A 15,703-nucleotide genomic window follows, 5' to 3' on the forward strand; every position below is an offset into this window, starting at 1 on the left:
TGCATAGCACAGAAGGTTTTAAACTGTGTGCTTAATAGTATATGTCAAAGCTAAATCCCTGACTGAAAACACTTTTACACCATATGTAATGCAGAAAATAGAGAATGTGACTGTTTGCCAAGGACAATAGCTTTTCCAACATCCAAATCAATCTGAAAGAATGAAACAATAATACTTTGTTTCCATTATCCCACAGAATTAGTGAAACTGGGCCACCTGAAGAACATGCAAGTTTTCATTAGCATTACTTGAGAAAGCTTCAGACAATGAGAATGGTTCAGATGAAAAAATATGGCTACTACCATGACATCAGGAAGTCAATAAATCAAACACTAAACTCACAGATGTTCGCACCTGTTTTCAATTGTATGAATAGTCTTCATGGTGTGACAACCCCACTGCTACCAACACAGGGAGGACGCGAGGCACGTGTAATGAACAAAGCCAGTTCCCGAACGCTATGGCTGCAACCGAGGCACTGTCTTCTCTTCTATTTCTACTTGGACGCCATGCACTGCCACAGAACCCTTCAATAAACTGGAGACAGTCTGACTGACCTCAGTGTCTCCACAGTAGCAATGAACCTCTTTCACAGTTAATGATAGTTTTCCTGTGAGGGAGTTTGTCAAACTAGTGGTGACATAGTCATGATTACACACAGTGGGTACATGCGCAGATTGCTTGTCTTATAATAGAAAAAGAAATGCAGACATGTCTCTAGCAATGCGACCATACAAAAGACAAGCCCCAGCATGTGCAGCTAGCATGTTACCTTCATTTGCACCATGACCAGTGCTGCCATTAGTCGGGCAAATGTGCAAAGCAGAGAAGCAAGCTTGTGAACGAGGAAAAGGGTCTATTCTGTGAACTTCCCTAATTTCAATAAGTATGTACAGTCTACGCAGATTACAACGGACCCGTGTACAACAGACTTTTGGATATAACGGACCATATTTCAACCTTAGTTTGCTCTACCTATATTATTAATGCAATGAAGTTTGCTTTTAACGGACCACACTACAATGGACTACCGGCTACAGAGGATGAAATAAGTGGCAATTTTTGTCAAAATCGGGTGTATAAAACAGACTTCTTGGCAGGTAAACACAGGCTGGCAACTGACTTGCTAGGGTCAGCGGACAATCGTGGCTCAACATTGCGCGCGTGTGCGAAAGAGAGAGAGAGAGAGGAAGTCAGGTGGAAAGTGCTCCGTCTTTTGCATGCGAGGCATGAGGGGAGGCGAGGGAGAGGGGAATTCTACTCCGGCGACTGCTGCTTACGGCGCGGCTGTGCGGGGGCCACATCTTGAAAGTGATCTGCGATGTGGACAAAGTGCGCACCCGCACGGGCCTCATCTTGGAAGCGATCTTCAATGCTTGCAGAGTGCACGTAGTGCCGGTAGCTTCGTATCTGCTTTGCTTTCAACGCTTTGTCTGCGTTGAAGCGAGAGATACACGAAGGTCAATTTAATCGCTGCTGCTGCCACGATTCCTCACTTCAACGTTCTGACAGCTAATTTCTTCGTTCACCGAGCAAGATGTGTTCATGTTTACCTGCAAGCACGTGACACCATGCTTGTTAATTTGGTTAGTAAGCGAATGTTCACAACTTTATACCACCGATAAAACTACTATCATTACTTCGCATAGCTGTCTACTAATTTGCTATCACAATCGATGCTTCGCCTCTCGGGTGAAACTGCAACCTTTCTTGTTTGTTTTTTACTTTGTATGTACGTCACTCACTCATTGCAATATCATTGTTACACATCGGGACCAAAGTTTCGGAAGTGAGACGTTTCGGATATTACGGACTTTAATAAAACAGACATTTTTTGTCAGATTATCAGGGTTCGTTGTAACAAGAGTTGACTGTACAAGTACACTGATGGCATGCGGACTGGTAATGATGTGACAATAAACCTTGTCTGTTTAACTTCTCACATGGCTTGACCTCAAGCCTTGCCTCAAGGCTTCGAGCGTACCGGAATCTTGGAAAAACGCTAACATAATCCTAATCCATAAGAAAGGGGACGCCAAGGACTTGAAAAATTATAGACCGATCAGCTTACTCTCCGTTGCCTACAAAGTATTTACTAAGATAATTGCAAATAGAGTCAGGAACACCTTAGACTTCCGTCAACCAAATGACCAGGCAGGATTCCGTAAAGGCTACTCAACAATAGACCATATTCACACTATCAATCAAGTGATAGAAAAATGTGCAGAATATAACCAACGTTTATATGTAGCTTTCATTGATTACGAGAAAGCGTTTGATTCAGTCGAAACCTCAGCAGTCATGGAGGCATTGCAGAATCAGGGTGTAGACGAGCCGTATGTAAAAATACTGAAAGATATCTATAGCGGCTCCACAGCCACCGTAGTCCTCCATAAAGAAAGCAACAAAATCCCAATAAAGAAAGGCGTCAGGCAGGGAGATACGATCTCTCCAATGCTATTCACAGCGTGCTTACAGGAGGTATTCAGAGACCTGGATTGGGAAGAATTGGGGATAAGAGTTAATGGAGAATACCTTAGTAACTTGCGATTCGCTGATGATATTGCCTTGCTTAGTAACTCAGGGGACCAACTGCAATGCATGCTCACTGACCTGGAGAGGCAAAGCCGAAGGGTGGGTCTAAAAATTAATTTGCAGAAAATTAAAGTAATGTTTAACAGTCTCGGAAAAGAACAGCAGTTTACAATAGGTAGTGAGGCACTGGAAGTTGTAAGGGAATACCTCTATTTAGGACAGGTAGTGACTGCGGATCCGGATCATGAGACTGAAATAATCAGAAGAATAAGAATGGGCTGGGATGCGTTTGGCAGGCATTCTCAGATCATGAACAGCAAGTTGCCATTATCCCTCAAGAGAAAAGTTTATAACAGCTGTGTCTTACCAGTACTCACATATGGGGCAGAAACCTGGAGGCTTACGAAAAGGAAAAAATTGAGGACGACGAAATGAGCTATGGAAAGAAGAATGATGGGTGTAAGGTTAAGGGATAAGAAAAGAGCAGATTGGGTGAGGCAACAAATGCGAGTTAATGATATCTTAGTTGAAATCAAGAAAAAGAAATGGGCATGGGCAGGACACGTAATGAGGAGGGAAGATAACCGATAGTCATTAAGAGTTACGGAATGGATTCCAAGGGAAGGGAAGCGTAGCAGAGGGCAGCAGAAAGTTAGGTGGGTGGATGAGATCAAGAAGTTCACAGGGACAACATGGCCACAATTAGTACGTGACCGGGGTAGTTGGAGAAGTATGGGAGAGGCCTTTGCCCTGCAGTGGGCGTAACCAGGCTGATGATGATGATGATGATGATGATGGCTTGACCTGACACAAGATGGTGTTAGAATTATTGTGCCATTAAACACTATAACAACTATTGCTTAACTTCTGTGCTGACTGATAAGAACTTCTGTATCTTAAGCTACAGCATGTAGACTTGTCGCAGAAGAAATATTACTCTATGGAAAACCTCGTAACAGAGAGTTCAAGGCTGCAAAAGTACAATGAAGGAGTACCTGCAAGATGTGGAACAGCTGCCGAAGAACATTCTGCTCACGCAGCAGCTTTTGCCGTTCCCGGTTGGGTTTAGTCACTACTAGTTCGAGAGGGTCGGATTTGTTTGGATCTCCCTCACGACTGGCCGTGAAATAGATGACCTCCTGAAGCAGTTGCAGCAGCGAACGACGCTCCGTGACACCTGCACGGCCACTTTCCAAAGCACCAACCAGTGTCTGCAAAACCTAGACATGACATGACAACAAGGGCTACAGGAACAGCACTGATAGCAATGTCACATCACGCTTCCAAGAGAAAGCAATATTCAACGCATGATATAATGGCAAACCATGGTGTACTATGTGCTGCACTACTGTGGATGTTATGTTTTCTGATACCAAGATTTCTCTGAATTATACATTTTCTGGCAAGAAAACTGAGTTGGAACCTAAACACATGCACATAAATGAAAGAACAGGAGGCAAAATCTTTTCCCAAGAATCATACTGGTCTACAGTAAAACCTCGGTGATAGGAATCTCAAGGGGTTGCGGAAAATATTCGTATCATCCGAAATTCTTATCCCCAAAAAACAAATGACATCAGCATGTTACAGACCCAGAAACTCATTTTTAGAAATTTATTCCCGATGGAAGAAGTCCCGGATGTCCTTCTGGGTTTTCTTTTTTGTAGAAAAAATAAATGATGAAGAAAAGGAAGTACAGTTGTCAACTTCCAAATGAAGGTTTCATGGAGCATTACTTTATCTGAACAATTCATCGTTTGCCCCATTCAATTCCAACCATTTTTTCCCGCAGTGTAAAAGCTGCAGGATTGTTCATGCGAAGCAAGTACTCTGGATTTCCCAATCAGTGTACTCTTAACCCTAACTAACAGCCATGGTCGGCAGCTTGAATCAGCACAATTCTTCCACCTAACCCAGCTGCTGGTTACTAGAGGATTCAAACAGCAACTTTCAATCGTCAGTAAAGTTATCTATTGCATTGCAGGTCAGGGTGCACGAAAATAAATATTTCCGGATATGAATAGAATACGAATACTTGGCCTCAAATATCGAATAATGACGTCCACATGAATTTATTAGCAAGTTTAGTTATTTTAACATGTTGGAACATCAAAATTATGTTGTCAACAATAAATAATTAGGCTAGTAAGCCGTTATTCTAAAAGATTGTGTATTTGACTCATGTTTACTTGAGAAATGGAGTAATTCCCGCTATTTGTTCTCGCCAATCTGTGCCTTGATGTGTTGTGTTTTATGGTGCAAGGGCCAGTTATGGCCAAAGAGCACCACGACACATGGTAATGTTAACAATGTATTGTGGATAGCATGGACAATGAATCGTCATGGTGGAAGTGACATGGCTGTAAATTGCGTAAAACATATAGGTACTAAAATAATGACACTGTCTAGTGAGTGACGTAGGCTGTGGCAACAAGGTTTCGTTAAAACATGATACAGCAAAGCATAACAGTGACACAAGAACTTCAAAAGAGCTCTTGCATACAAGGGCTGTTAATCATGTGCTAAAATTACCTGGCCAAATGATTTTCAGGGTTTCCATTTCAGCTAATAGCTCCAAGATGATTTGCAGAATAAAAAGCGGTTCATTGCTAAGAAAAAATGCCGGGTGTAGGGGTATGTTTTCGCGATATGCAGAAGGGAAATATTTTTTTCCTCTCTGCTTCTATTGCAGGGCATTGAATAAGAACATGGAGAACTGCGAGATTATTGCCGCACTTACTATAAGTCCGAGAACCGCTGCCAGTCAACAGGTAAGAGTGAGTACTGTATGTGTCCTATTCTTAATTGACAAAGAAGTACTTCCTTATATCGTGCTGTTTTTCCAGTTATCCAGTTTTCTAGTTTGGGTTTTATCATGTGCAGCTTATTCAATACTTGGGTATTCAACTGTCCTTGCCAATGTTTCCCTAGCTTATGGTGCAGAAAAGACTTGAGATCTGTGGAAGGGACAGGAATTTTTGTATCTGTGTTGCTAAAAGTTACTGACGTAGCGCCTTCATCAACAGCTTCATTGCCTTTTATACTTTTATACCCAGCACATGAAAATCACTTGATTGCACATATATGCAGAGCAGAACAGACTGTACAGCTCACTAAAAACTGAGTTCTTATGTTTTCTTGGACTATGTAAGGCTCTGCTTACACTTAATGAATCTGTAAACACAACAGCCCTAGTGAGATTTGTGAGCCCTATGTTTTGAATAGCCGAGAGTATAGTGTAGGCTTCCGCTGTAAAGATACTTGTGTGTGGATTTAGTGCCCCGGATATTGAAAATGAAGGTCCAAGAGCTGCATAAGGAATTCCATTAGAGGACTTGGAAGCATCTGTATAGTATTCTGTATAGGAGTACTTTTCCTGAATAGAATTGTATATGTGCTTCTGGTGCACGCTTTGATATTTCTAGAAAAGAGATGTCGCATTCAATGGTCAGCCATTCCCATGGTGGGGGCAGGTGAGTGGGCGCCATTAGGACATTCTCTGGAACTAGAACACCTGTTTCTTCTGCCAGTGCGATCAAACAAAGGTTCAACAGAGCCCTAATAGCTGGGCGGTTACGAAATAGCCTGGCAGTAGACACGTTACAAATTGATGAATGACATGAATGCTCCACGTCTGGGAAAAACTTACAATATGTCCTTTGGAGATGTAATAACAATTCATTAGACTCCACATAGAGGCTTTCTACAGGACTTGTCCTAAAAGCGCCTGTAGCCAGGCGTATACCCAAGTCATGAATGGGATCTAGCATCTTCAAAGCACTAGACGCAGCAGAGCTATATACTATAGCTCCATAGATGAGGCGGGACCATATAGGGCTTTTGTAGAGGCTCAAAAGGCATCTCCTGTCACTTCCCTAAGATGTGCATGACAAAAGGTTCAGTAAATTCATTGTCTTCAGACACCTCGCTCTCAGATACCTAAGGTCTCAACAAATGTTAGTTTGGAGTCTAAGGTAGTTCCTAAATATTTATGTTTGTGGCTGACAGATAGCCTTGTCCATTAAGATAGCAAGGTCAGGTAGTATACCTCTCCTTTTTGAGAATAGAAAGCACATGCTTTTTGGGGGGTTTAATTAAATCCATTCTCGTCAGCCCACTTATACAATTTGTTTAGGCCAAGCTGTACACACCGTTCACAGATAGAAATATTACATGATTTAAATCCTATTTGCACGTCATCCACGTATACAGAATAAAACATTGTGCATGGTATGACCCTACAAAGAAAATTCATTTTTACAATGAATAGGGTGCAGCTCAGCACACCACCTTGTGGTACACCTATTTCCTGTGTAAATGGACGAGATAACACATTACCAACCCTGGCACGGAACGTATGATTAGAGAGGTAGCTTTAAATCACGTTCAAGAGGTTGCCTCGGACACCCATACCAGCCAGAACACGAAGAATTCCAAAACACCAAGTTGTGTCATATGCCTTCTCCAATATCTAAAAATACCAATAATAAAAACTGTTTGTGCACAAAAGGCATCTCAGATATTCGCCTCGATGCGGACAAGGTGATCTGTTGTGGATCTATCTTCCCTAAAACCACACTGCAAGGGGTCTAGTATTTTGTTGCTTTCAAGATGATGGATTAGGCGTCTGTTTACCATTTTCTCAAAGAGTTTGCATAAGCAGCTTGTCAGGGCTGTAGGCCTGTAGGTGCTGGCCGAAGTCAGATCCTTGCCCTCTTTGAGAATAGGAATTATGACTGCTTGCTTCCAGGCAGATGGAATATGACTGGCAGGGAATATGGCGTTAAAAAGTGATAGTAGTGTTTTGTGTGTTTCGACATATAAGTATTCGATCATCTCGTAAACTATTCGATCGCTTCCAGGAGCCAATTTTACTGCAACAATTTAGTGCAGCCTGAAATTCCACCATGTTAAAAAGACACTTGTAAGGTTCATTTTTATTTCCTTTTTCATCCCGAGGCTGTCGCTCCACTTGTCGCTGGTATCTTAGGAATGCATCTGAGTAATGGGATGAACTAAAGATGTACTGAAAATGTGCCCCTAGATAGTTAGCTTGGTCCTCAATAGTGTCTCCTTGTGTGTTTACTAAAAGTAGAGGATGAGTTTCATGGCCTTTTATTTTGTTCACCCTGTTCCACGCTTTTTGTTTTTCTGTATATGAATTGATGCTACTGATGTATTGTTCCCAACTTTCCCGTTTAGCATGGTGGCGTGTTCTTCTACCTTGTGGCTTTATTTTCTTGAAACTGATCAAGTTCTCAGCAGTTGGAGAGTCGCGAAGGTGACTCCAAGCCTCATTTTTATTTCTATGAGCTTCCTTACACTCTGCATTCCACCAGGGAACATGTCGTTAGGAGGGCGATCCATTTGATTCAGGGATACATAATGACGCCGTATCAACAATAAATGCTGTCAAATATGCCACTGCATCATCAATAGGAAGTGTAAAAATGTCTTCCCAGGTCATGCACGCGAGTTCTTTGTAGCGTTCCCAGTCGGCTGACTCTGCTTTCCAGTGGGGGACGTGTGGACAGCATTCATCACGTTTTGTTAGTTTTATGACAATCGGAAAATGGTCGCTCCCATATGGACTCTTAATCACGTTCCACTATAGATACGGTACAAGTGTAGCAGATGCAATGCTTAAATCGATAGATGAGAATGTTTGTCATGCTATAGAATGAAGGCTTTTTATTATTTAGTAAGCATGCACCTGTAGTGAAGAGGAATTTGTTTTACTAAGCGTCCCCTGGCATCACAACGACAACCTCCCCAAAGGGTGTTGTGTGCATTAAAATCTCCTACGACAATATAAGGTTCGGGCAGTTCCTTAATCAAGCTGTCAAATTCTGTTTTTGAAAGATGGTAGTTTGGGAGGATGTGTAGGGAGGTAATTGTTATCAACTTGTACCACGTGGACCACAACTGGCTCTATGGGTGTTTTAAGCTGTAATTGTCGGCAAGCAACACTCTTATCTACTACTATTGACACACCTCCCGACAAGGCAAGGGCCTCGTTGAGGTCTTTTCGGTAAATAGCATACTGCCGGAGAAAGGTCGCGCGTGAAGGATTAAGATGTGTTTCTTGAACACACAGCACCTTTGGATTGTACTTATGTAAGAGTTCCTTATGTCGTCTAGGTTGTGGAGCTAACCCCCTGACGTTCCACTGTAATATCTGTGTATCCATAATGTATGTGTTTTGTGCTGTGTGTCTAAGAGATTTGATTAGCTCACGAGACCTTTCCAGGCCCCGTGCTATGGGATTTTTCTTTTTTCCCGGTGCGCTCGAGGGAGCTGCGCCATTCCTTGAGCATCTGAGACGCCGGAGTTGTGTTCGTATCCATCCCCTTGTCTGTGGCAGTGGATACTTCTTGCGCAGAGGGCACTTTCACGGGAGTTTTGGGCCGATCTGCACGGGCAGTGGCTCCAGGACTGGCAGCCCTGGGGGTCTGCTGGCCTTCCTTTGTGGGGGACGGAACACCGCCGGCTGTTTCAATAAGGGGGGCTGATGGCGCGACTGCCGTCACTCTGTGTGACTTGGGCGGTCGCCGAATGATGTGGTGCTGCCCCCAGCGCGCCACATCGATGTAGAAAGGACTGGACTGATTGTTTGAATAGAAACACTTACATGCCTCTGGGAAAGACAGATTTAGTTTCACCTTGAGTTCTATTATTTGTTCTTTTTCCACGAGCGGCAGGATCGCGAGTAAGCAGGGTGGTCTCCTTCAAAGTTGGCACAGTGGGTTGCTGAAGTGCAAGCGTCGGAAGAGTGTTCAATGGAGTTACACTTAGCACAAGTAGCACACCCACTGCAGGCTTATAACCCATGTCCAAAATGCTGACACTTCAAGCATCGACGCGGATTTGGGATGTACGGTCTGTGGGGATGCGCGACTCTCACGCGTCCCCTGATATGTTGTTTTCCCACATAGCTCCCGTCTCCTGTAATCCGGCTTTGCCACGTGACCTGATGCGCGCGGCAGTCGGCCTGGTTGAAGCGCAGTACGAGAGATGGCGCGAGTGTAGCGCTGCTAACTCCGCCTCAAGGTGGGGTTACTTGGGCGTGGAAAGAAGAAGGCGCTTCCTCTTGTGGGGATGCGCGACTCTCACGCGTCCCCTGATATGTTGGTTTTCCCGCACGGCTCGCGTGGCCTGGCGCCCGCGGCGGTCGGAGTGGTTGAGGCGCAGTACGAGAGATGGCGCGAGTGTTGCGCTGCTAACGCCGCCGACAGGCGGGGTTACTTGGGCCCCGAACGACAAGGCGCTTCCTCTTTGGGGTCGGGACAGCAAGCAGTGCGGACGTGCCGTGCAGCGCGTGCGCCGACCCATGCTTCTGCGAGACCGTCTCGCGTGGCCGTCTTCGAACGCGCCACCGTTCGCGTGACCGTACGCGCGAATGACCAGGCGTTGGGATCCAGCACGGGGTGAACATATTCGCTCGTTATCCGGTCACGGTAAGTCGGACTTCTAGATTTGTCGCGCGCCCATCGGCATGTTTTGGGGATAGCAACTCAGCTAGCAGGCATTGATCTATGAAAGGTGCAATAAATGCCCTTGTGATTGTTTGCACTACTGTACTGTCGTTCCTTTGTCCCAAGAGCACGGAGGAGAACCCCACATCTGGCTGCCCAACGTGGGGCTCTTGGGGCATCGGACGATAGTTTTAACAGTTTTGCTTCGTTCGAGACGTTTGTTTGAACCGAAGCGTAGGCCTTTCTTGAGAGAGGCGACGGTGGCTGCAGTGTGTTTGAACTTGTCAACATGCTAAGCCTTTTCGCAAGTGTTTTTTTTTAATGACATTCGTCGGTACGAGAGCCACGTGGTCTGCATCCTGGGAGAGCGAGGCTCAGCGCCCGCGGAGCATTGGCAAGCCTGAAGCGAGTGAGTACGGAAGCCTCGTGGGTGGTCCGAATTTCTTATGTAAATATAGCTTCTTCTATCTCTTTGACTCGGATGAAGTCGCGGCTCTGGGAGCCGGGTGGCCGCGGGCCATGGGTGCCACTACGGGCTGACTGGTATTGCGGCCTGGCACCGGGCGCTCCGACACCGTCTGGGACGGTGGGCGCCGTGAACTCGGATGTTGTGTGCACCGAGCGGAGTAGGACCACCTCACAGAGCTGACGTCTCCTCGCGGCTGTCTGTTTTGCGCCCATTTTGGGTGTTTTTTTTTTTTTGTTTTGTTTTTGGATGCCGGTTGTTGTCAGGGTAGCGACGCTTTAGGCCTAAGGCTTTACGAAGCTGCCTGTCGCACGTGGAGGGACACAACCTGGTGGACCGTGGCGTTGAGGTGTTGCAATTTGCTTCCCTCATTCTATTTGGCCTCGCAAGAATTGAAATTACTCGTTCGACTTAAGGAAGCGAGCTTCGTTCACGTGAACTTAGCATCTGAGTAGCTGCCCGATCTTTTGCTAGCCGAGTTGAACATCGTACCACGTGGGCGATGCGCATGCAGAATTCCTCTCCCTTGCACTACTGTAGTGTTTGCCCAGTGTGTTGAGTGTACGCAGCGTCATTGGAGTCACCCTTGGTTTGCCGTCACCTGCACATCGTCTGCGCTGCTGCCCCGGACTACGATCGAGCCACCCCGGGCGATGGTGATGCTGTGGCCAGTTCGGCGCAGCGACTTCGGCGGCGGACAAAAGAGCCGGCGGTCACCGACAGCTACGGCGGCTCTTGCCAGCAGGGCGCGTCGTCGCGAGCGACGCTTGCTCGTACCGACTACTGCGTCGTCGTTTCCGGAGTCCTGGCCTGGAATCGTGCCGTCGAGTCTGCAAAGCTGCTGCTGTGACCGGCGGACGCCAGCGGTGTACCCGGGGATAATGTCGGCTCGCATGTTTGGACAGCGTGTGGACATTTACTCGGCGCGGCCAATGTTGCATGTACTACCTTGTTCGCGAAGCACGCGTTGATGTTAGAGCGTGTGTCATGTCTCACCGGAATATGTAGTGATTTAAGGTTGGGAGGATGTGGGGATGCGCGACTCTCACGCGTCCCCTGATATGTTGGTTTTCCCGCACGGCTCGCGTGGCCTGGCGCCCGCGGCGGTCGGAGTGGTTGAGGCGCAGTACGAGAGATGGCGCAAGTGTTGCGCTGCTAACGCCGCCGACAGGCGGGGTTACTTGGGCCCCGAAAGACAAGGCGCTTCCTCTTTGGGGTCGGGACAGCAAGCAGGACGGACGTGCCGTGCCGCGCGTGCGCCGACCCATGCTTCTGCGAGACCGTCTCGCGTGGCCGTCTTCGAACGCGCCACCGTTCGCGTGACCGTACGCGCGAACGACCAGGCGTTGGGATCCAGCATGGGGCGAACATATTCGCTCGTTATCCGGTCGCGGTAAGTCGGACTTCTAGATTTGTCGCGCGCCCATCGGTATGTTTTGGGGATAGCAACTCGGCTAGCAGGAATTGATCTATGAAAGGTGCAATAAATGCCCTTGTGATTGTTTGCACTACTGTACTGTCATTCCATTGTCCCAAGAGCACAGAGGAGAACCCCACACTCTTTGGCTCGAGGTAGGCAAGCAGCGTGGACGTGCTGGCGCGCGCCAATCCATGCTTCTGCGAGACCGTCTCGCGAGGGTTTCTTCGAACGCGCCACCGTTCGCGTGACCATACGTGCGAATGACCAGGCGTTGGTGTCCAGCATGGGGCGAACATATTCGCTCGCTATCTGGTCACGGTGAGTCGGACTTCCGCGATTTGTCGCGCGCCCATCAGCATGTTTTGTGGATAGCAAGTCGGCTAGTAGGCATTGATCTATGAAAGGTGCAATAAATGCCCTTGCGTTTGTTTGCTTTACTGTGTTGTCGTTCCTTTATCCCAAGAGCACAGGTGTGAGAATCCCACAGGTCTAACACGGTCTGTTCTTGCCATCCTTCTAGTAGTTCACTTTCCTTAAGTTGGAGAAGGTCATCTTCCGAGATGACACCGCACACTGTGTCCATCAATCTGTGTGGGCCTACTGAAATGGCAATGTCCCCAAACGCTACAAGTTCTGAGAGCTTGTTGTATTGTGGCTTGTCACGACTTTGAGAAGAAGATTGCCGCTTCCTATCTTCGTTACTTTATAACCTGGGCCTATAGCTTCAGTGAGAGATTTGGCTACGAGAAATAGTGAGATCATTCGGACTGTCTTAGTTTTGTGCTGACTATGAACAACATGGTATTTGGGAAAATATTCTTTCGGTTGCATAAAAAAGTTGAATGGTTCATCGGTGCGCCCCCTCTTTAGGAAGCGATCAGGCAGCGGGGGAAAAGCATTTGCCATACAAAGTTGGAAAATTCCGCAGCGGTGGTGGTCACCCACCACCGAGCCCAACAAGGGGACGCTACAAGGTTGGGAGAATACCAGCAGACGCCAGCCATGAATCGCCACTATAACTTAATATAAAATACCCAAGGTTGGATAATTACACTAGGTTAACCCTTCCTGCCCAGAATACGGAAGTGAGAAGTGAAAAGAAGACAAAAGATAAAAAGGCGAGAGAGGAAGACAAAGATTTGAGAAGAGAACAGAAAAAGGTGACTGCCAATTTCCTCCAGGTGGGTCACTCTGGAGGTGCCATCTATGTGAAGCAGAGGCCAAAGAGGTGTGTTGCGTTCACCGGGGGGCCTTAAATGTCCAAACACCCAGCATCGGTTCAACCCCCAGGATCCGCCTTTCCCCAGACACGGTTAAGCCGTGCACGGCTACATGAGGGAGGGTCCAACCCTCGTGCTCGGGTACGTGGTGTCGCAACACACCAAATGCCTGCTGACGCAGGCGCCCCTGTGGGGGCCAATCTGTGCCTTCTTGTACAGCATCAAATGCCCGTGAAATCATAGGCATTTGACCTTGTGTCATACATCATTAATTGCATTAATTATCAAGCAATAAGCTCAGGACTGGGGTGACATTGCAAAAGTAACAAATGAGCAAGGCAAAAGATGCACTCACACCTAACCAAAACATAATGGTGCTGTACTGTTTGCTATGACCATTGCTTAGAAAAGAACAGCAAGAACGTTGTCTTTTCTTTTTCCTATTGACACGTGTACTTGTTTATCGAATGACCGTATTGCATCGTCTAACAAACGTTATCGCTCAGCGCAGGACGCACCTACATGTATCGGAAGTTTTCTGCAATGTTATTGTGGCGATGGTTCTATCCGCTGTTTGTTGTCACCGAACCGTGTGTATTCTGATTGCATATACAGTAAAACCTTGTTAACCCATACCCACTTAAACAGTAGTTTCGGTTTAAAAGTAGTAAAGTCAAATTGCCAACTCAGTGGCCATTGAAAATAATGTGTCTTGTATCCGCATAAACCGTACCAGCTTATTGCGTACATATCAGTTAACATGTAGCATTTCCACTTTTCGTCGTGCAAACACAGCGGTGCGTGGTCTCCATCGAATGGATGGCCCGGGTGGCCTGGCAGAACAACAAGCCTCAGAGATCAGAACGGCTACCAAGCACCCTGTGCATTTGCGTGTGAAGCCACATCAACATCATTTTGAAGCTCTGCTAGAGAGCATAGTGGCGTCATGCAAAGGATTTGCGTCATGCCGAAGCTCAGATAAAGAAGATGCCGGATGCTCAGCATAGAAGAAAAATTAGACATCTTTCGTGCTATCGAACGTGCCATAAAGAAGTCAGCGCTGGCACGCGACATAGGTCTACTGTTGACTACGGTGTGTGGCATTTGGAATGCGAAGAAGTTGCTCAGCAGCGCTGCTGCGACCGCGAAGAGATGTCAGCTACGAGGTTCGACTTCTCGCCATCGTTGCCTCTGTTGTTGCCGAAGTGTCCACCAGCGACAGTGACGAGGACGATACGAAAAGCGACAGCATGGACGATTCAGGCCCGACAGTGGCAGAAGCTGTGCGTTACGTCAGCCTCATGAATGCAATTGCCGTGACGAGAACAGCACCCTGCAATGAAAAAGGGCGCCCCGCGACTTCTGCAGCGTAACCACCTGCGTGCACAGAGAACATGCAATGCCAACAAGGAATCTGCAATGCAAGTGCTTGGCGAGAAGAGGGGGCTGGCGGAAAAAGCTGGCTCGCAGCTTCAGTAATACCAGTGAACACTTTTGATCATGATCAAGCCCGACGCACATCAGAAATCAGAATTGTCAACTGCGATTGGCTGCCTTGCGCATCTTGTGCAAAGGAGCCAATTATGACTGAGCCGATGACAGGCCGCTGTCGTCGCTGCTGGGCCGCCACGGCATCAAACGAAAATAAAGCTTTTGTCATGCGAAGTGAAGGAATACTGCCATGTTTTTTGCCCCCCCTTTCATCGCACTCTCTCCGAGTTCCGTTTTTTGACAGGTAAGTGGGCAATCTCATGCTATTTCAGTTAAGCAGTACTACCGTTTAGTACATACTTTTTTCCAAGCTCTGGTCAACTACGGTTTTAACGAGGTTTCACTATGCGCGACGTAAATGGTGTAGAACTTTCTGGAAGACACATGGGCACCAGCACTTACTCTGGAACCTTCGATGACTGATATATAAAAGCCGACATGCTTGATCCGCTGACTAGATTTTCAATGACTGCCGACCGTGTTCGCCGCTATTGCTGTGCTTTAAGTGTAACTTGCTTTTGTGGTTACAAGTTCGCCCAATAAAAATTTAGTTCCGTCATTCCCAGTTTTACCACTGTATTATTAACGGTCCCTACTACGTTGTGGGATTCTCACCCGTGCTCTTGGGAAAAAGGAACGACAACACAGTAATGCAAACAATCACAAGGGCATTTATTGCACCTTTCATAGACGAATGCCTGCTAGCCGAGTTGCTATCCACAAAACATGCCGATGGGCGCGAGACAAATCGCGGAAATCCCACTCACCGCGACCAGATAACGAGCGAATATGTTCGCCCCATGCTGGACACCAACGCCTGGTCATTCGCATGTACGGTCACGCGAATCGTGGCGCGTCCGAACGAGGCCTCGTAAGACGGTCTCGCAGAAGCATGGTTCAGCGCACGCGCGGGACATCCGCGTCACTTCCCGAACTTGAGCCAAAGAGCCTTCTCCTTTCCGCACCCAAGTAACCCCGCCATTAGGTGGCGTTAGCAGCGCAACACTCGCACCATCTCTCGTACTGCACTTCAACCAGACCATCTGCCGCGGGCATCAGGCCACGCGGCGAAGCCGAATTACAGGAAACTGGAGCT

The 15,703-nt window shown here is 47.0% G+C and overlaps 1 protein-coding gene across 3 annotated transcripts in view; it reads right to left on the reverse strand.

Moving 5' to 3' along the window:
* The window catches only part of Itpr (Inositol 1,4,5,-trisphosphate receptor), a 154,733-nt gene that overhangs the window by 116,167 nt on the left and 22,863 nt on the right, over positions 1-15,703 (reverse strand). For all 3 annotated transcript variants that reach the window (XM_055065883.1, XM_050169922.2, XM_055065882.1), the window contains exon 9: positions 3,531-3,755. In XM_055065883.1, the coding sequence (XP_054921858.1) occupies positions 3,531-3,755 (225 nt within the window). The remainder of the gene's footprint in view (positions 1-3,530; positions 3,756-15,703) is intronic.

This window comes from Dermacentor andersoni, chromosome 6 (genome assembly GCF_023375885.2).
Source record: "Dermacentor andersoni chromosome 6, qqDerAnde1_hic_scaffold, whole genome shotgun sequence".
Lineage (NCBI taxonomy): Eukaryota > Metazoa > Arthropoda > Arachnida > Ixodida > Ixodidae > Dermacentor > Dermacentor andersoni.